The sequence below is a fragment of the Mustela nivalis genome (assembly GCF_964662115.1).
Source record: "Mustela nivalis genome assembly, chromosome: 18".
Classification (NCBI taxonomy): Eukaryota; Metazoa; Chordata; class Mammalia; order Carnivora; family Mustelidae; genus Mustela; species Mustela nivalis.
This window is the reverse complement of record NC_139037.1, coordinates 50179496-50199522: the sequence shown is the minus strand read 5'-3', so window position 1 is coordinate 50199522 and position 20027 is coordinate 50179496. Positions and strand designations below refer to the sequence as shown.

At 53.3% G+C, this 20027-nt stretch overlaps 2 protein-coding genes and 1 long non-coding RNA gene across 10 annotated transcripts; 2 read left to right on the top strand and 1 right to left on the bottom strand.

Moving 5' to 3' along the window:
• The first annotated feature begins 321 nt into the window (after positions 1-321).
• On the top strand, positions 322-8391 carry LOC309852712 (leukocyte immunoglobulin-like receptor subfamily B member 3). Of its 5 annotated transcripts, XM_082709844.1 has the most exons (14): positions 329-515; positions 620-1255; positions 1367-2266; positions 2488-2523; positions 2693-2980; positions 3144-3443; positions 3666-3947; positions 4252-4551; positions 4809-4844; positions 5685-5801; positions 6146-6182; positions 6261-6298; positions 6500-6549; positions 7190-8391. In XM_082709844.1, the coding sequence occupies exons 3-14, from the start codon at positions 2218-2220 to the stop codon at positions 7331-7333; spliced, it is 1677 nt and encodes a 558-aa protein (XP_082565970.1). In that variant the 5' UTR covers positions 329-515; positions 620-1255; positions 1367-2217; the 3' UTR covers positions 7334-8391. The 5 variants fall into 5 exon arrangements, with proteins under 5 accessions (XP_082565971.1, XP_082565970.1, XP_082565969.1 ...); XM_082709845.1 differs by lacking the exon at positions 620-1255 and having other exon boundaries at positions 322-515; XM_082709843.1 differs by lacking the exons at positions 329-515; positions 620-1255 and having other exon boundaries at positions 1808-2266; positions 2810-2980; positions 4809-4991.
• Positions 8376-14394, bottom strand: RPS9 (ribosomal protein S9). Of its 4 annotated transcripts, none has more exons than XR_014305344.1 (6): positions 14302-14376; positions 14005-14114; positions 13778-13900; positions 9443-9629; positions 9194-9362; positions 8376-8653 (listed from the first exon to the last, which is right to left on the bottom strand). XR_014305344.1 is itself a non-coding variant. In XM_082709890.1 (5 exons), exons 2-5 carry the CDS (start codon positions 14099-14101, stop codon positions 8476-8478), a joined length of 585 nt encoding a protein of 194 aa, XP_082566016.1. In that variant the 5' UTR covers positions 14102-14114; positions 14302-14394; the 3' UTR covers positions 8376-8475. The 4 variants fall into 4 exon arrangements, 2 of the variants coding, with proteins under 2 accessions (XP_082566016.1, XP_082566017.1); XR_014305345.1 differs by having other exon boundaries at positions 14222-14326; XM_082709890.1 differs by lacking the exon at positions 9194-9362 and having other exon boundaries at positions 14302-14394.
• Positions 14395-14413: 19 nt separating this feature from the next.
• LOC309852730 lies at positions 14414-19639 on the top strand. Its single transcript, XR_014305348.1, has 2 exons — positions 14414-14554; positions 15015-19639. It is a non-coding gene; the product is annotated as an uncharacterized lncRNA (long non-coding RNA).
• The last annotated feature ends 388 nt before the right edge of the window (positions 19640-20027 follow it).

The window sequence follows — 20027 nt, the reverse complement described above, 5'->3', positions numbered from 1 at the left end:
GGACTTGCGACCAGGCCTACTCAGTGCTGGTCTCTGCTTGTTTAGGGATTCACGCTGCACTTCTGCCACTTCAGTTACTCTAATTCAACTGTGGCCATGAATCTAACAAAGCTTTCCGTGAGCTTGCCGTGGATGTTGGCTGTGGCCTTCAGCTGGCCCCATATGAACTCTGGAGCTGTGGTCATCTCAATGTCTGCAAACCACACATGAAATCACCCCAGATGAGCCCCTCCATGCCTCCGGGTCCCCAGCGGTCCTGAGGGTAGAGGCCACTGTGTTGTCACTATGAGGAACAGGAGACTCAGAAAGGGGAATTATCTGCTGAAGAATGACATTAAGTGTTTCAGCTCTAACTTCCATCTCCGAATTGCCTCTTAAAACCCTGTGCCTGGGGAAGGAATTCACAGTATGGGATGGAAAGCTCTGCCCAGGGGAGGACTGGACCCAAGGAGGCAGAAATGAACTGGAGGTTCAAAAGGAGCGATGATGATAAAGAGGGTGCTGACTTAGAGAAAGTAGGAAGTCAGGGAAGGGAAGTGTGGGGGGCAGAGAAAACCCATGATCCCGGGGCAGGAGGAAGGGCCATGCTTCCTTCTGAGAAACGACGATTTGTCTTCAGGGCACCTCCCAAAGCCTGCCTCTCCCTGGGTCATCCTCTGGGGGTGGCCCCACCGGCTCCTCCAGGCACCAGAAGGACGGTGGAATAGCCTGTGCTCCTTGTGCTCTGGAGCTCATGTCCACTCACCGGATACACCCGGCCCGAGACCCTCTTAACATGGTCCAGCCCATCCCAAGACTCAAGGAGCGGGGCTGCACCAGCGCATCAGCCTCCCCCTGCGCCCCCAGCTGGGCTTCCTCTCCCCGGTTCATTCCTCCCCAGAGGATCCTTCTGATCACCAGGCTGGTCTGATCCTATGGGAAGCTCCAAACCCTCCTACACTCTCCTTCAGAAGGTCCAAGTTGCACCATGTCTTCCTCCAGGCTGTGACTGTTAGACCAAAACCATCAGCCCCAGCAAACACAACTCACCCTCCAACATCTCCCCAAACACCACAAACTGAGCTATTAACAAGGCCACTTGCCTTCTCCGGCCCCTCAGCCAAGCTGCCCCTGGCCACCTCCTCTCCAACCTGCCATCCTGGCTCACTCTGCTCAACACACAAGCATTTTGTGTGACAGGTTTGTGTAAGGGCTTAAGTGAGGAAACTACACACACACGGCCTAAACACGGACCAACACACCACCTGGGGAGCAGGTAAATGCTGGGGGCGGGGGGGGGTGCCTACTAACTGTCAGTATTTCCTACAGCGTTAGTCGTTTCCAGACGGAAACTTGTTTGACTGACTACTGGTTAAAATCTTCCCAGGCGTGCTCCAATCCTGTGACAGGCCCCAGCCTCAGTTCTGAGAAGAGCTCGAATCGTTTCAGTGGAGGACGCCCCCCACGTCCCATCTCTGTGCTCATCTCTGCCCCAGCTCACGCCTTCCGTCACTCCATCCCCCAGGACTGCTCACAACAAGGACCCAGACTCTGAGATGTTTACATGTTACGATTCTCACGATTCCCTGTGTTCTCTTTTCTTTCAACTTGGAACAGTCTTACAAGGCTATAATAGAATCGTTTCCCACCTAAATATTTGTATTGTCTGTTGTCACTAGCCACAGCCCCTCTAGTCCAGGGAACGAGTCTGTCACCTCACCAATGAGTCCCCAGTGCCTGGCACCATGACCGGATGTGGCCACTGCTCACTAAACACGGGCTGATTGCCAGCGTGGTGGGAGGAAGGACGAAAACTTACATTGACAGAAGCTCAGGAAAGGGAAGTGTCTCAGCCCAGGTCACCCAGCCTCTGTGTGAGACAGGGCAGAAGTGGAACTGAAATTGGGCTGATTCCCAGGCCCTGCCCTACCTCCCCCCAGCCTCGAGTCCTAGAACCAGTGTTGCCCTCTAGACTTGGGCTTGCTGGGGAGGAAGCAGACAGAGTGGGGTCTGGGGAGACAAGATTCAGTCTGTCTGAAATATCCTAGGACCCGCTGCTCTCGGGTCACCCTTCAGGGAGAGCAGAGAGGCCCTGGCAGGGGCTCTTCCCCTTCCTGTGAGGCCATCCCTCTAGGACCTGTGATGAGGAACACAGGGCCTGGGTTGTACCACACCCCATGCATCTGTCCGTCCAGCACACGCTGAGGACTTTATAAGCTGTCTGCACGGCTGGGGACCATGGGATGCAGCGCCAGGACCCCGACCCTCACTGCTCTTCTCTGCCTCGGTGAGCTTTCTGGAAAAGAGGAGGGATGGAGCCGCCCCACTCCTGCCCCCCAGGTCCTGGTCCTTGGGAGACCTCGGGACTGGGGAGGATCAGTAGGGGCAGAACTTCTTGGGGGAGGCACGTACACAGCCCCAGATGTGACCCCAGCACCCAGGGGCCCAGACCAGGCTTGGAGCAGCTACGCGTGGGTGTGGGAGTCACTCATAGGAACTCTCTTCTAGGGCTGTGTCGGGGTCTGTGGGACCAGGCACAGACGGGTGAGTCTTCCCCAGATCTCCTGTCTCCACCAACAATCCCCCAAGCAGCGGGGGGGCAGGGGGAAGAGGGTCAGGGTTGATGGTGACTCATGTGGGAGGGGCCTTCAGGTGACAGGTGGGAAGCTGAGAGAAGGGCCCCCTTGCAACTCCCCATCTGATTCCTTTCCAGGGACCCTCCCCAAACCCTCCATCTGGGCTGATCCCAGCTCCATGGTCACCAAGGGGAGCCGTGTGACCATCTGGTGTCAGGCGTCTCTGCAGGCTGACGGCTACTATCTGTATAAAGACAGGCACATTGTGCCCTTGGAGACCTTGGACACCTCATGGGATTCCAGCAACAAGGCCGGTTTCTCCATTACACCCATGAGCTCACACAATGTAGGGAAATACCAGTGTGCATATCAGATTGGGGAGATCTTGTCACAGCCGAGTGACCTCCTGCCTCTGGCAATGACAGGTGAGGGCAGGAGCTGGTCCCCTCCCCTTGGGCCTCTCCTCCAGGCAGAAGGGAATGGACTGTGGCTTCAGGGGGACCCCTTGTTCACAGCCCACAGTACATGGGGCCCATGGGGTCCGTGGGGGTAATGGTCCCTGTAATCAGCTCCCTCCTTCTCCCTCAGGACAGCATGAGGCACCCTCCCTCTCAGCCAACCCAGGCCCTGTGGTGGCCTTGGGAGGGAACGTGTCCCTCTCCTGTAGCTCATCGTGGCCACGGGGGTCATTCCGTCTGCTGAAGGAGTGGGAGGCTGATGCACCCCAACACCTGGAGTGGACGTTCCGTCATGAGAGGGGGCAGGGGGTCTTCCATGTGGGCCCCGTGAACACCTCCCATGCGGGGACCTACAGATGCTACGTTTCTCCCCAGTCGTACCCGGATTCGTGGTCACATCCCAGTGATCCTCTGCACCTTCAGGTCACAGGTGAGGGGGCCCTGCCTCACCCCATCTACCTCCTGGACCCCGATGACTGACCTAAGCTATATGCACAGTGGATCCCTGGGGTTGATGGGGAGTGAGTGACACTATTGTCCTGGGGCCAGAGCCGCAGGTGGGAGAACTTGGAAGGGACCTATGAGAGCCTCACTGCAGGACCTGGGCCATGCAGGGAGTGTGTCCCCAATACCACTGTCCCCTGCTGTCCAGGTGTCTACAAGGAGCCCTCTCTCACGGCCCAGCCGGGCTCCCTGGTGCAGTCTGGAGACAGCCTGACCCTCCAGTGTCACTCAGAGACTGGCTTTGACAGATTCGCTCTGACCAAGGATGAGGAGCTCAGAGCTCCTCAGAGTCTAGAAGGGCAACCCAGCCCCAACTTCCTCTTGGGCTCTGTGAACCGCACCCATGGGGGCCAGTATCGATGCTACTGTGGACACAAGCTCTCCTCCACCTGGTCGGCCCCCAGTGCCCCTCTGGGTGTCCTGATCACAGGTGAGGAGCCCCCTGACCCATGTCCTAACTGTCTGCTCAGGGCCTGGGACCGGTTGCCCCTGGGTGATGGGGTCCAGGGAGAGGGCCAGGAGCACAGGCTGAGGTGGGATGTGGTCTAGAGACAGGGACTGAGAAAGGGACAGTGAGGGCCATGGAGATAAAGGACACCACTCAGAGAGACGGGAGGTGCTGAAAGGGGGTCCCGCACAGAGTCCCTGGGAGAGGATGGTGGCCCCCCAGCCCAGGGTCAAGGGCAGGTGGGGAGGGGTGGCTCTTTACATGTCACGACCTTCCTCTCCCTCAGGAATGTATGAGAAACCGTCCCTCTCAGCCCAGCCGGGGACTTCAGTGTCCTGGGGAGAGAACGTGACCCTGCAGTGTCGCTCTGAGATCTCGTTTTATACCTTCCACCTGTTCAAGGAGGGGTCCCTCGCTCCTCCCCAGGTCCTTCGTCCGCAGTACACAGCAAAACATTATCAGGTCAACTTCATCCTGAGTCCCGTGACCTCAGACCTGGAGGGGACCTACCGGTGCTATGGCTCACACAGCAACCACTCCTACCTGTTGTCACAGCCCAGTGACCCACTGGAGCTCCTGGTCTCAGGTGAGGGGCCCCAATCCTGTCCTCTTTTGTCCTCAGGGGAGTGCCAGGGTGGGATGGGAGTGAGGGGGTCACAGGTGACACTCTCTGGCATGGCTTCTCTCTGGGGTGACCACAGGGCTCCAGGAGCTCTGAGCCTGGGCCAGGTGGCAGGTGGGGTGGTCATGGCAGAGGGAGAGGGGGGAGCCCAGTGCGGGGTGGAGCACCCTGAAGTGAGGAGCACGTAGCCCCTGCCCCTCACCTCTCTGTCTTGGTCCCAGGAGGCTCTGAGGATGCAGCCCTCAACCCACAGAGGGGTAAGCGGGGTCTCTGGTGGGAGGTGGTGGGTGGGAGGAGCTCAGCCCAGTCTTGCCTCAGCCCCTTCCCGAGATTACGGCAGGAGAAATCTCCTTCTCACTGGGACAATTCCTTGGATTGCAAACCTGACTGCAAAGGGCAAGCAGGTGGCTTCATCACTGTGCGCAGGGCAGGTGGGGGCAGCAGGCTCGCATGCAGGGTGTCTGAGCTTGCCTTCACAGGTTGGGGGTCTCGGCCTAAGAGCAGCTTGGGAGTCAACAACAAGTCAACAACCAGGTTCAGACCCCAGTTCTGTTCCCAGCTGTGGGCTCTTCGACAAGTCATGTCCCTCTCCAGGGCCCAGGCTCACCATCGGCACAACAGGCCTCCCGCCATCTTCCGCAGGCTTGCTGGGAGATTTCAGTCAAAGTCATGGCCCTCCCTCCTGCCCTTGCAGATGCGCACACTCCAGGTCCACACAGGCCCCTGTGGGGGCGTCAGGCCTGTGCAGAGTGGGAGATGGATCTGGGCTTGGGTTTGGTGGACAGGTCTCCATGCCCGTGTTTTGTCAGGAGGGCAAAGGGGCAGCGCGAAAAAACCCGAAGTCCCACAAGGGAACCCATGGCCCTGGTTCCAGTCTGTCCTGCTGCCTCCACCCTGGGCAACCCGAGACATGTGAATGACCTCTCTGTGCCTCAGTTTTCTGTCTGTGGAGTGGGCGGGAGGGGCAGCATTCGTCTGCTGGGTGAAAGTTGATGGGGTCAGAGCTGAATGCACAGAGCCAAGTAGGTGCCTGGCACACAGTAGGTACTCAGTTAAATGGCATCACTGGCTCATTCATGGTATGGCTTGTGCACAAGGTCACCACTTGTACCTGTATGTCCTCATTGGGGCCTCAGTGGCCTTCATCCTTCTGCTCGGCCTCCTCGTCGTCCTCCTGGTCCGACACCGGCGTCAGGTCAAAGGCAGGAAGCCAGGTAAGAAGGGAAGGGGGTGACAAATCCCAGGGGGTAGTGGCTGCCCAGTGGGCCGACCAAGGGTGGGCTCATGGCAGCGGCCAGAGGGAAACAAGAGTGGCATAGAAGGACTCCAGCATCTCCCAGCGAGAAGCTCTAGAAAGAAGGGTACACGTGGGCATGTGTGAATATTGTATCCTTTTGCCTTTTCGAAATTACAAAATGTTTGGAAACACATACAAGCTTTGTTTTTTACTGTTTAGCACTGCTTTCTCTGTATGGGAGGGGGGGACGGGCGGGATCATAAAGATCCTCAGGGAGGGTTCCGGGATGGGGGCCTGAGGCTGATTTTCAACTCCCTGCAGCAGCGGCAGCGTCTGAGGACACAGGCCTGTACAGGAGGTAAGAGCACCCTGAGACCCCGACTCCCGCTAGCCAGCGGCCCCCTCACTGCCGCTAATACCACTGTCTCCTCCCCAGTTCAGGTCCTGAGGCCACCACCCAGGAGGAGACCTTGTGTAAGGGGAAGCACGGGCTGCCCTGGGGGAGGGAGGAGGTGGGCCCAGGACAGGGGTGGGCAGGGGCAGGGGGTGGGGGGAGGGAGGCAAACAGCATCTGACTCCATGTGGCTCTGTAACTGTCACTGTCTCTGGGCTCCTGCCATGTGACTCTTGGGGGGTCTTGACTAGAGAGGGGCCGCCTTGTTCTGTCCCCACCAGATGCTGTCGTCAGAGACACACAGCCTGAGGACAGACAGCAGGACAGCCAGGTGAGCTCCCTGTGCTTCAACCCAGGGCACCCCTGCCTCCCTGCTCACGTGGTAAATCCAGAGGACACTCCACCCAGCAGCAGGCCTCTCCCTTCTGGAAGTCTACTGTGCTCTGTGCTGCAGGGGACCCCACTCCCCTGGGCCTCTTCTCATCTCCAGCTGCTGGGACACTCGGGGCGAGTGGGCAGAGTGGCTAGTTAGGGCTGAACAGCCTGTGCCCTGCACAGAGGGGCGCAACTCCACGCCCTGGGCCTCCGAGAGGACGCCTCTGCAGCTCCACACACTATGGTCCTACAGCGACTCAGCCCTCTGCTTCCTGTTCCTTCTTTCCCCAGCAACCCACGGCACATTCACGCGCTTCACCCTGGCCACCGAGCTGAGCCCCCTGCAGCGGTCGCGGGGTCTGCCTTGATGGCCACTTCAATTCCTGCTCCAGCCTTCCCCATCACCTGATCCCAGGCCCAACCCCCAGTGTCCACACCACAGGCATTTCCACCTCACACCCCTCCCCCCCAGATACACTGAAGGAGGCAAGAGTGGGCTCAAGGCCACCCCTCACTGTCTAGCAGGGCCCTTAGCCCCGCAGGGAGTGCCATCCTCTCCTCCCCAGCCTCATGCCTTTCCTCTCCCCCGGCTCCAGGCTGCGATTTCTGAAGACCCTCAAGATGTAACCTACGCCCAGCTGAACCACTTGGCCCTCAGACAGGAGACAAGTGCACCTCTTCCCTCCCAATTAGGGGAGGCACTGGATGAGGCCGTGTATGCTGCTCTGGCCATCCACTAGCCCAGCAGACTCATACCCCCCACTCCAGGGATCTGGAAGGCTCCCTGCAGGGACCCTGGAAGGCACAGGAGCGGCCCCCAGTCAGCTTGCAGGTAGGACAAGAACCAGGAACTCAGGAGACCTTGTGGAAGTTGATTGCTTCCAGAATTTCAAGGACACAGCTGATCATACAATTCTGGAAGGATACATAGGAAGCCCCAAGACTGTTCGTTACCAAGTGGCAACCCTTGTGGTGTAGTGGGAACACAGCACTAAGCTCCAAGAGCTAGGAACCTTCTGGAGGCTTCCTGGCAGCTTGGCAACATCCCAGGACCCAGGGCCATCACGCTGAAACTGAGCACTTTCAAATGACCTGAGAGTCCAAGGCCTCAAAAGATGGGACTCGTGAGCAGTGAGGTTGCTCAATGGCAAAGGCTTCCCGTTTCCTGAGACCAAGCCCTTTCCTCTGTCCCATGCAGCTTCTCAACAAGGCAGAGAAAAGGGAAGCTGGTCTCCCTCCTGACCTTTGTTCAGAAATTCTAGATGCGGGGTGCCTCAGCTGTCCCCTCCCAACCACACCAATATAAGCGTTGAAACTAGCCTGTCCTTCCCGTCCAAAGCTCCCCAGCAAATCCCAATTAAATGCGTTTACCCTCACCTGCAACCCAAAGGTCAGCCTTCAGCTCCTGACAACCCTAACCCTGACTTCTTTTTCTGAGGGCAAGATCCAAAGCCCTTAAGAGACGCTGGGCTGGCCTTGCCTCCACTTGCTACTTCCTCTGCCCAGAAAGGAATCACCCAACCCCCATGCAAATAACTGGCTCAAGAACTTCCCCTAACACTGCTGGTGTCCCCGCTGAAACACAGAAGTGGTGTTTTTGCTGCTCACCACTGTACCCTTGCCCCAAGGAGTGAGGACCACCAGCTGGCAGGCTCACCAGGCCCTTCTGAGGGGGTGGCAAGGACTAGCTGGAGGGAACCTGATCAAGGACCTGGCCTGTGCTTCTCCCCACCCCGAGGCTGCTATGTTCAGAAAATGGAGGCAGACAGATACACCAATAAATACCAGTTCCAAAGCATTGGTTCTTTTATTATGTGACTGGGAAACTAGACAATCCATGGGTCCTGGGGGGTAGGGGGTGGGGTGGATGGGAAGGGTAGGTTCAATCCTCTTCTTCGTCATCGCCGGCGCCAGCCCCACCCTGGCCCTTCTTGGCATTCTTCCTCTTCACACGCCCTGGGCGGCCACCCCCATACGGAGAGCGCAAGGAGAAGTCAATGTGCTTCTGGGAATCCAGGCGGACGATGAAGGATGGGATGTTCACCACTTGCTTTCGGACCCTGGAGGGGGGATGGCAGGTGAAGGGATGGGGAACAAGACCCCAGTGGGAGGCAAACATTACCGTTTGCTGCTTGGACTCTGACTTGGTAGGAGGGTGTTTCTGACCCTGTAGTACCTGTGTGTTCTGGAAAGCTTTAGAGCATCACTCAACTCAACCAGACCACGAAGTAAGAAGGGGGAGCCCTGGTGGCAGCCAGTAACCCAGGGTCAGATTTTCAAGGTGGAACCAAGCCAGGCACGGGGCTTTACTCTCTAAGGTCAAGCCTCCCTGTCCCCGAAGCAGCTACCTGAGACTCCAGTTCTACAACATCTGACAAAGGGCAAACTGAGCACCCAGAGAAAAGACCCAGCTGTCCCCGCAAGCCAGCAGACTCCTATAGTCCTGGCACCTGAGCATCAGGCTGTAGTCAACTTGGCAAATTAATGCTGGTTAACAATAACAGGCTCTGGACTGAGTCCACGAGTGGGTACAACAGACAGCTGTATCCATGAAGCCACCCACACCAGCTGACGCCCACCTGGGCACACCAAGCAGTTACCTGTCCAGCTGCCCGAAGAAGCCTTCGCAAGGTGTACGGCTCAGGCCGCAGTGACCCTTGCGCTGGGCTACAAGGTGGGGGATGAGGCTGTCCCCAGCACCCTATGAGCTGTTTGCAGGCGCCAATCTTACCCTCAAGGTGTAGTCACACCTTTTGTCACCTCTGAGGGCTGCATAGGAGGTAAGGACAGCAAACTTAGAGAGAGGAATGGATACAAGATAGACTCAGTCAGCTCCCTAAGGGAGTTACCTGATGTGGCGTTGGCGGATCAGCACACGGGCATGGTGGATGGACTTGGCCAAGCCCAGCTTGAAGACCTGGGTCTGCAGACGCCTCTCCAAGAAATCCTCAATCTTCAGACCCAGGATATAATCCAGCTTCATCTTGCCCTCGTCCAGCACTCCAATGCGCACCAGTCGCCGAAGCAAGGCATTGCCTGGTAGGAGGGGAAAAAGCATTGATTGTGGTGTCTGGCTCACCTCTGACTTCATGGAGCTTTAAGGAGCTCCATGGAGCTATGACGAGTGGGAGCTAAGAACCCATTCCAATTTAGGAATTAATGTAGCAGCCACTGTGACCATACTCCCATCCTACCAGTGAGGGCAAGTGCCCACACACACCTCTGCTCCCATGTGAAACCACCACCTTCCCTGGAAGCGTCAGGAGAGTAATGAGACAATCCCAAGAAGAGCACTTAGCATCTCCCTGCAAAAAACTATGCTGCTATCACTTAACCATTATGCCCACAATGAAGCCTGGTGGTCAAGAGCCAATCTCTAATCAGGAAAGCTCTATTAGTACACTGGACCGGCAGTACCTAGCTTCTAGACCTGAGAAAAGCTGCAGGCCAGGTAATGCTTAACAGGAGACATGATATCTTCCCATTTCCAAATATCAACAAATATAAAACACCTAGAAAAAGATTTAACCAAAAAGATGAAAAACCTGCACACTAAAAACTATTTAAGATATTGATGAGAAAAAAACTGAAGAGACAGAATGAAAAGCTATCCCATGCGGAAAGTTTGGAAAAAATACTGTTAAAACACTAGTGCTACGCCAGCAATAAATGAATTCAATATAATCCCTATCAGAATTCCAGAAGTATTTTGTTGTTTTTTTTTTAAAAAAGATTTTATTTATTTATTTGACAGATCACAAGTAGGCAGAGAGGCAGGCAGAGAGAGAGAGGAGGAAGCAGGCTCCCTGCTGAGCAGAGAGCCCGATGTGGGGCTCGATCCCAGGACCCTGGGATCATGACCTGAGCTGAAAGCAGAGGCTTTAACCCACTGAGCCACCCAGATGCCCCAGTATTTTGTTTCTTAACATTTATTTCAGAGAGAGAGAGAAAGAGCATGTACGCATGAGCTCATGTGCTATGAGCACAAGAGGGGCTTGATCCTGGGATGCTGGGATCATGACCTGAGCTGAAGGCAGAGGCTTAACCAACTGAGCCACCCAGGGGTCCCGCCAAAGATGTTGTCCGTGTAAGCAGAAGAATCAATCCTAAAATTTGTATGGATCACAAACGACTCCATAGCAATCTTGAAAAAGAGAAAATGCTTGCAAATCATGTATCTGACATAGGTTAACACCAAGAATACACAAGCAACTCTTAATCTATAGCAAAAAACTCCAAACAATGTTATTTAAAAATGGGCAGAGACATACAGATGGCCAGCAGGTACATGATCAGGTGCTCATCGTCGCTGATCAGGGAAATGCGAGTCAAAAGCAGTGAGATCACCTCACACATGTGAGACTGGCTGGAACTAAAACCCAACAGACAACGGTGCTGGTGAGGATGTGTAGAAAAGGGAACCCCTGTGCAGATGGTGGGAATGCAAAGTGGCAATCACTATGGAAAACAGTATGGAGGTTCCCCACATTCCCCACAAGTTAACTATGATGATGCAGCAATCCCGCTTCTGGGTATTTACCCAAAAAGGAAAGCACTAACCCCATCTTCACTGCATTCAACAGCTGAAACAATGTTAAGTGTCCACAGACAGTTGAATGGATAACAGAGGGAGGGGAGTATATACACACAGTGGGCATTATTCAGCCATAAAAAGAATGGAATCTCGCCACCTGCCAACAACGTGGATGATCCAAGTGCATTCTGCCAAGTGGACTAAGTCAGAGTCAAATCCCATGATCTCACTAGTATGTGGAATCTAAATCTTTTCTATTTTTTAAAGATTTTACTTATTTATTTGACAGATAGAGATCACAAACAGGCAGAGGCTTTTAACCCAGTGAGCCACCAAGGCGCCCTTTGTATGTGGAATCTAAACAAAACCACCAGCAGCACCAAAAAATACCTCAAGACCCTAAAGAGAATACATTATGCGGCTGCCAGAAGCTCAGGGGAAAGAAATAGGTGAAGGTCGTCAAATGTACAAACTGCCAGTTATAATACTTACTGTATATTACAAAATTGCTATCTTAAAAAAAAAAAAAGATTTTTCTTATTTGTCAGAGAGAGAAAAAACACAAGCAGTGGGAGCAGCAGGTGCTGGATCAATGCAGGGCTTGATCCCAGGACCCCGGGATCATGACCCAAGCCAAAGGCAGACGCTTAACTGACTGAACCACCAAAGTGCTCTCTATCTTTTTTTAACGCTTTTTGAAAGCTGTTAAGTAAACTCACTGGGATCATTTCACAGTATATAGAAAAATCCAATTGCTATGCTATACATCTGGAACTATATAATGTAGTCTGTGATTACACACTGGTTAAGAAATAACTATAATATTCAAATATTAATTTAAAAAAAGCCCGACAGGCAAATAAAAACAAGTTTGGAATTATCTACCAGCTAGGACAGTTTTCTGTTCTTATGCTAGAGAACAGAAACTTCAAGAACTCGAAGTTTAAAATCTCTTCATAGACTTCTACGTAAAATGAAACCACTATGGGGCGTCTGGGTGGCTCAGTGGGTTAAGCCTCTGCCTTCAGCTCAGGTCAGAGCATCGGGCTCTCTGCTCAGTGGGGAGCCTGCTCCCCCCCACCCCCGCCTACTTGTGATCTGTCAAATAAAATAAAACAAAAAACTCCACTATCATTAAAAACAAACGTTTTTCACATTTACTACTGAACCACCCACACACTGTTCAAAAACGGGGAGGCCCGGCCACTCCATCAACACCCAAAAGTTATATATGCATAATAAGTAAATAATTTTCAGTGCACACTGAATAAACTTTGTCAATAGGAGTACCTGGGCTCCACCTGGACAAAGCAAGGTCAGTCACAATATTTTACAACTGGATATTAACGCACACAGTCCTCAGAGGCAGAGGCCCTTCTCTGTCATGGCACAAGACAACTGAAGTGGCTTAGTTCCTGAGCTGAAAAACGTAAAGCACCAGTTTCTTTACCGCTGCCATCAGGAGAGACCCCATACCTGGATGGACCCCAGGCCACGTGTTGGCTACAACTGGTTTAAGTGGTTTTTCAACAGACCAGAATCAGAGAAGCTTCTTGCCCTACTGCAGCTGTCAATGGGAAAGGCAGGGCCTCAGGCCATACCAGTGACAAATGCCTTCAGACACAGGCAGAGACTGTGGGCCCCTCCTTCTTGTCCCATGGGGATAAATGGCTTCCTTTGCTAGAAAGCCTACAGCCTACGGTGCTGCCTTCCCCCTGTAGCTCCCACTTCTGCCACAGGAAACCACAAATACTCCTGGGTTACCTCTGGATCAACCCTGCCCAGCCGGCCACTCACCTGCCTCTCTAGGGCAGACTTGAGCAGCTCATCTACAGAAAGTCCTTCAGATGTCCTCAACGACCTGTGGCTGGATCCCCAGACTGTGGGATAAACACCCACCCGAGCATCCCCAGGAAAAGGGATTCCTGAATTTTTCACCACTGTGTTAGCTATTTTTGGTTAAACAAGCTCCACACCTTTCTAAACTTTAAATATGCAGGGGTGGGGGGGCGCACACGCCTAGGTGGCTCAGTGGGTTAAAGCCTCTGCCTTCCGCTCAGGTCATGATCTACAGGATCCTGGGATACAGCCCCATATCGGGCTCTCTGCTCAGCGGGGAGCCTGCTCCCCCGCCATTTGCCAAATAAACAAACAAAATCTAAAAAAAACAAAACAAAACCGTCTAACATGAGCGACCACCTATGCTCAGCCATGAGGCCTCCGGTGTCACGGCACATTTCCGTCTCAGGCGAACACCGGGAGAGGAACCCGATCAGGACGCTCGCTGACTTGGCGCGGGATTCCCAGCCCCTCCCCCTTCCCACCACCAACCAAGGCTGCCCAAGCTCCCGCGCAGAGCGGCAACAGGAGGACCGGCGGCCAACCTAGGGGTCACCGCGAAACCAGTGGTGGCGCGTGTGCACTGTGCCCCCACGTGAGCGTCTACAAACAAGGCATCCCTTCCACATCTGGGGTCATCGGAGAGTCCCTTCCCGGTCACAGATACTGACGCGCGGGGTCCCGTTCCCCAGGCTCCCCGAGCACCGCAGCCCACCCCTACAGCCGGTTCGCGGCCTCCGACCCACCGCAGTGAGGGGCCCGGAGACGCTAACCCCGGGGGCTGTGCAGCGTCTGTCACACACACACTCACCCTCAAAGAGGCGCCGCGGGTCCTTCTCGTCCAGCGTCAGCAGTTCCCGTGCTGCCTTGCGGATCTTGGCCAAGGTGAACTTGACCCTCCACACCTCACGTTTGTTCCGGAGCCCATATTCGCCTGCCGAAAGACGGCGCTGCTAGCGTGGCCGGGCCCCGGGCCCACGCGGCACGCTGGGGGCCCCACCCCGCCCCGGAAGTGGAAACCCGGTCTGGGCCTCTCACCGATCAGCTTCAGCTCTTGGTCGAGCCGCGACTTCTCGAAGGGCCTCCGAGGGGTCACGTAGGTCTTGCGACAAACCCAGCTCCGGGCCACCGGCATGTTGGCTGCGAGCCTGCGCGGGGGAAAAGCCGAGCGCGTGAGGGGCCGCCTCCGGGGCCCACACCGCCCGCACTGCCGCGGGGCAGTCCCGTTCCGCCCTCTCCCAGCTCGTCAGCGTACTCATCTAAGGTCAGGGGGTCCTCACGACCTTGTTACCCACACCCCGAGGAGATCGCAGCACAGCACACAACCCCCCGTACCGTAACGTCCGAGCTCTGGGAAAAAGGAGCACGCCCGCCCCGGCCACGCTTTTATAGCAACGATGCGGCCTGGTGACGTCAGCGCGCACGCCGCAGGCCTGCACCAATCAGAAGGGGAAGCATTCGAGACGACAGGTCGGGCCAGAGCGGCGAGCTGAGCTGGAGGACCGTGGCCCCGTGGCCACGCGGGTCGCGGCGCAAGCAAGCTAGGAAGGGGGAGGGGCGTCTCCCCCACTGTCCTGCTTGGGATCGTGTGAGTCGCAACGTAGTGGTCCCTTTCTCTGGGCCGCAACAGCACCCGCTCCGTGGAACACCCCCGCCCCCACGACACCCCCAGGGCTGGAGCCTGGAACCTTCCAGGATAGGCCCGGTCAGTTCCCGACTCCCGAGGTCCACGGCTCTCAACGTCCCGTAGCGGCACACGGGTCTGGGCAGCCCGAGCAGAGGCCAGGCCTGCCGAATGCCTGAGTGTCCTGTGCCGCGCTGCCGCGTCCCCGCGGTGTTGCAGTCCTGCCCCCCACCGTCCCCACACCGGGAATCGGGCCTCACCCGGAGCAGCTCGCCTGGCGCCCGCCGCCCCCACTTGGGGGAAGTCACCCTCCCGCGCCGCGGGCCTCCTTCATTCACTCCAAACCGCGGCTCGTATTTTGGGATTTCCTTTGGTTTTGCGGAACGGGGGAGATGTTCTGAAACCTCTTGCTATTTGTCTCTAGCTTGGCGCTGTTTATCGCCTGCAGCAACTTGACCTTTCTGGACATCCAGACCACCAAGAAAGCACGTAGTAAAGCAAGTCAAGGGACTTTTGGTTTCCCAGGGCATTTAAAAGTTCTATTCACGTTACAGGGTGGTCTATGACGTGCGCAACAGCATGTCTAAAAAACCCACAATGCACACAGCTCAATTTTAAAAATACTTAATGGGTAACAAGTGCTGACCATCATCTGAGCTTTCAGGGTGGTAATCTTTCTGCTGCTGGAGAGGCTTGCTGTTAGGGGTTAATTGGACACGTAGGTCCTCAGGGTCAGGGTCCCCAACAAGAAAACACAGAGCCAGGACAGCTGAGAGAAAAACCGCACTAGCATCCTGTTTCACAGCTTAGACAAAACCATGATAGCATTCTGACTAGCAGCCTCTGCAGAAGCGACTTTTGCAAAACATCCCGAAATAAAACAATTAACGTAAAACATTGGTCACCATCACAAGTTGAGGCATTTAGTCTCCAGATCAGCCCTAAAGATCATCAACAAGAAAACAATAACCCAACAGGTGAATGGGTGCATAATCAAAACCCTGATTGGGATTTCTTAGCAGCCAATCTACAGCAGACCCAACTCAGGATGCTTAAGATAGTTCCTCCAAGGAGCTTATAAGATCCCTAGACTTGAACTCCAAAACAGCGACCTTCTTGGGGTCCCTCCCTCTCTGCGAGCTTTGTACTATGCTCAATAGACTTGACTGCCCATCACTCTTCGTTGGGTCTAACTCTTCATTCTTCGAAGCAGTGTGACCAAGAACTGTGGGCACTAAGGGAACAATCCTATAATGTTGTCTCCACCATGTTGGTGGCTGCTACCTGGACAGGGTCAGGGATGCTGAAGATGGAGTGGCTGGGAATACTCTGAAAATAAGACAACAGTGAAGTTTGCCGCATCAATCGACTCTTCCTGTCCCAACTTCTCGGTGGCCGGTGATGCTGTTTGCCAGCATTTAACCGCAATAGGACTGCTTTCTGTAGCTGCTTTCGAAATTGGGAGTCGATGCTCTAAAACTCTGCCGCTGCTTTACCAAGTCTGTGTGATAGTCCAAATCCTCCGTTGTCATTTCAACAACGTGCACAGCATCTTCTCCAGGAGTGGCTTCCGACTCAGGGAAACCCTCTCTTTGCTACTCCTTCAGCAGCGGCTCCTCGTCCGTTCGAGTTTGACCGTGAGCTTGCCGTGGTGCAGTCCCTTCTTCAGGCTCCACAGCAACTTCGGGTTCTCTTGCTCTTCCCACCACTCCAATAGTGACTTCGTCCCTGAAGCCTTGAGCCCTTCAGAGTCACCCATGAGGGTTGGAATCCACTTCTTCCAAACGCCTGTTAAGGTGGGAGCTCTTCCCATGAATTACCAATGTTCTTTTATTTTTTTAAGTAGCCTCCATAGGTGCAGAACTTGAACTCACCACCCTGAGATCAAGACCTGAGCTGAGATCAAGAGTCGGATGCTTAACCGGCTGAGCCACCCAGGCACCCCAAATCCCAAGTGCCCTTAATGGCGTCTAGAATGCTAAATCTTCTCCAGAAGGTTTTCAGTCGACTTTGCCCAGCTGTATCAGAGCCATCACTAAGGCAGCTACAGCCTTGCAAATCGTGTTTGCTCATGCTAAGACCTGAATATTGAAAGGACGCCTTGATCCATGGGCTGCAGGACAGGTGTTGTGTTCGCAGGTGTGAACACAACATTAATCTCGTTGAACATCCCCATCGGAGCCCCAGGTCACCAGGTGCATTGTCACCAGGGACAAGGATGGTTGTTTTCCCTCTGACCAGTAGGTCTCAAGACTGGGCTTAAAATATTCAGTAACCATGTTGTAAAGAGATGTGCCGCCATCCAGGCTTTGCTGCTGTGCCGACGGAGCCCAGGCAGAGGAGATCGAGCATCATTCCTGAGGGCTCTAGGAGTCTCAGAGTGTCCCTGAGCATGGGCTCCACCTCGAAGCCCCTGCTGCCTTAGCCCCTGGCAGGACTCAGCCTGTCCTCTGCGGCTTTGAGGCCGGCACTGACTTCTCTCTAGTAATGGGAGTCCTACATGGCATCCTCTGCCAGCAGGAGGCTGTTCCGTCCACACTGGAGATCCGTGGTTAGTGCAGTCGCCGAGGCGGATCACATCAGCTGGCTCCGGGTAACTCGCGGTGGCTCCTCTGTCAGCACCAGCTGCTTCGCCTTACACTGTCCTGGGGACGGCTTCTTTCCTCCCACCTGCTGAACCACCTCTGCGGGCTTCAAATGGGTCTGCAGGCTCCACGCCTCCCTGGGCCTTCACAGAATTGAAGGGAGTCAGGGCCTTGCTCGGGATGAGCTCTTGCAATAGCGTTCACGACCTTATCCTTTGTGCTTACAGCTGGGCCGTTTGGCACAACAGACCTGGCTTTGGGCCTGAGATTGGCCTTCGACCCGCCTTCCTCCCTAAGCTTAGTCAGTTCTCGCGCTGGATTTAGAGGGAGAGACGTTCAGCTCTTCCTTTCACCGGACCCTGGCAGGCCATGGTGGGAGTATTAACCAGCCTCATCTCAGTACTGCCGGGTCTCAGGGAGCAGGGAGGCCCCGGGGAGAGGGCGCGAGACGGGGAACGGTAGGTTGATGGGGCGTCGAGAACCCACATTCATTGTCTTATGTGGGTGTGGTTTGTGGTGCCCCCAAAACAATGATGATAGTGACATACAAGCTCACAGATCACCATCACACACACATACACAATAATGATGATAAAGCTTGAAATATTGGGATAATTACCCAGATCTGACCTAGTGAGACGAAGTGAGCAAAAGCTGTTGGGAAAATGGCACCAGTATATTTTTGGATGTGTCTGAAGCATGTGTGTATGTGTAATGGCTCCTTGAAGCATTTCCATTGCATTGGCCTTGGAGTCCTTGTCTGAAACAGTGTTGGTGGAGAGCTAGCATCTATGCACCTGCTCTTTTTCACTCCAAGGAGATTTTCCTGGCTCTTGTTATGATGAGTGACCTTTTAAAAAATTTTAAAATTTCTCTTCTTTTTTCTTTTTTTTATTATTTTATTTATTTTTATTTCTTTTCAGCGTAACAGTATTCATTGTTTTTGCACCACACCTAGTGCTCCATGCAATCCATGCCCTCCTTAATACCCACCACCTGGTTCCCCCAACCTCCCACTCCACGCCCCTACAGAACCCTCAGATTGTTTTTCAGAGTCCACAGTCTCTCATGATTCATCTCCCCTTCCAATTTCCCTCAACTCCCTTCTCCTCTCCATCTCCCCTTGTCCTCCATGTTATTTGGATGAGTGACTTTTTTTTTTAATGGAGACCTGGCGGGTTTGGATGTGATGTTTTGAGGGTCTGGATCTTTTATATCTTCGGTCTCAGAGGCCTCTCCTGGCACATTGCTGGGGTGCTGACTCATTACTGCCACGTGGAAGGCACAGAGTCCAGGGGCCCCACGTGCCCTCCTGTGACCTCAGCTGTGTCCTTCCTGGGGTCTTCATAGTCTGAGCCTGGCGGCTGACTTCGCTCCACTTTTCAGAGTACTCATAGGTCTTGTTTATAGTCTGTGGGAGTTTCACCTGTGAACAATGGGGTTCTGCAGGGAAACGGGTGTCCACTTCCTCTTGGCCCCAAACAGGACCTCTGAGATGCAGTTGATTTTTGTATATCGATTGATGTTTCAAGTGACGTGGCATAAATCCTTTTCAGATTAGAGTAATAGGTCTTTACCTTATTTTGGATAGTTCATGCATACAATTTTGTGATCCATGAATAATCATACTATTTATTTATTCATTCATTCATTCAGTTTCCAGAAGGAAAGAAAACATTATTATTATAGAAACCTAAGAGAACCCAAGTCAGGATGCTTAAGATAGTTCCTCCAAGGAGCTTAAGGAAGAGGAATAGAAGAGGAAAGGATTCCACACATTGATGAAGGTAATAGTAGGCAACAAATGAGAATTAGGCAAAGGAACGTCGAATTGGGCACTTACAGCACCCAGTCTCATCAGCTGGGGGTGTCTAGGTGGAAACAGCCAGGCTGGAGTCCCTAGTCTATCCATTCAGTACTTAGCACGTTTTCCCCCCTTTACTTAATTGGTTGGTTCTTCTCGTCAGATTCTCATGTCAATTTTTGTTTTTTCGGGCCTGATAAAACGGGCTGGGGAAGTACTCCATCTTTCTCTATTCTCAGGGGAAGCCTGTGTGAGTTCGGTATGTGTATGTGCACGTGTGTGTTCGTGTGTGCTACATGTTCATGCGTGTAGACATGTCCACAAGTGTGTGTGTGTTCACATATTCACGAGTGTAGGTGTGTCCATGTGCTCGTGTGTGTATATTTCACAAGTGCGTCAGTATTTGGGGGCATTCACCAGTGAAACTTTCCAGACTCAGTTCACCATTTTAGTGGGAAAAACTTTAACTGCATACTCACTGCGTTTTACACACAGTGATTCCGATTTTCTATTCATCCTGGTGTCCGTTAGTTTGGTAACCTGTATTTCTGAGGATTTTGTCTGTTTCATCTACCTTCTCTAATATTTTGGCATAAAATTGTTCATAATATAATAACAATTAATAAGAGTGAACATAATAAACTCTGTTATCGATTTAAAGTGTGTAGGATGTGATACTGTCCTGACTGGTGATGTGTTGTGTGCCTTCTCTCTCTCTGTTCCTTGGCCATTCATTGTGACTAGGATTTCAACATATGATGAATATATAAAAAAATGAACATTTTGGGCTTCATTGATTCTTCTCTATTTTTTTGTTTGACCTCATTAGTTAGCTTCTCTTATCACTTTAATTTCCCTTCTTCTACCTTCATTTGGAATAATTTGCTATTTTTTTTCTAAATTCTTGGTATAATAGCTTAGATCATTGACTTGGTTCTTAATTTTCCCATTTCACTGGTTTGATGTATAACATTTACATTATCCTTCAGTGTAAACATTTTCTTGTTTCCTTTTTTTTTTTTTTTTTTTTTTTAAAGATTTTATTTAT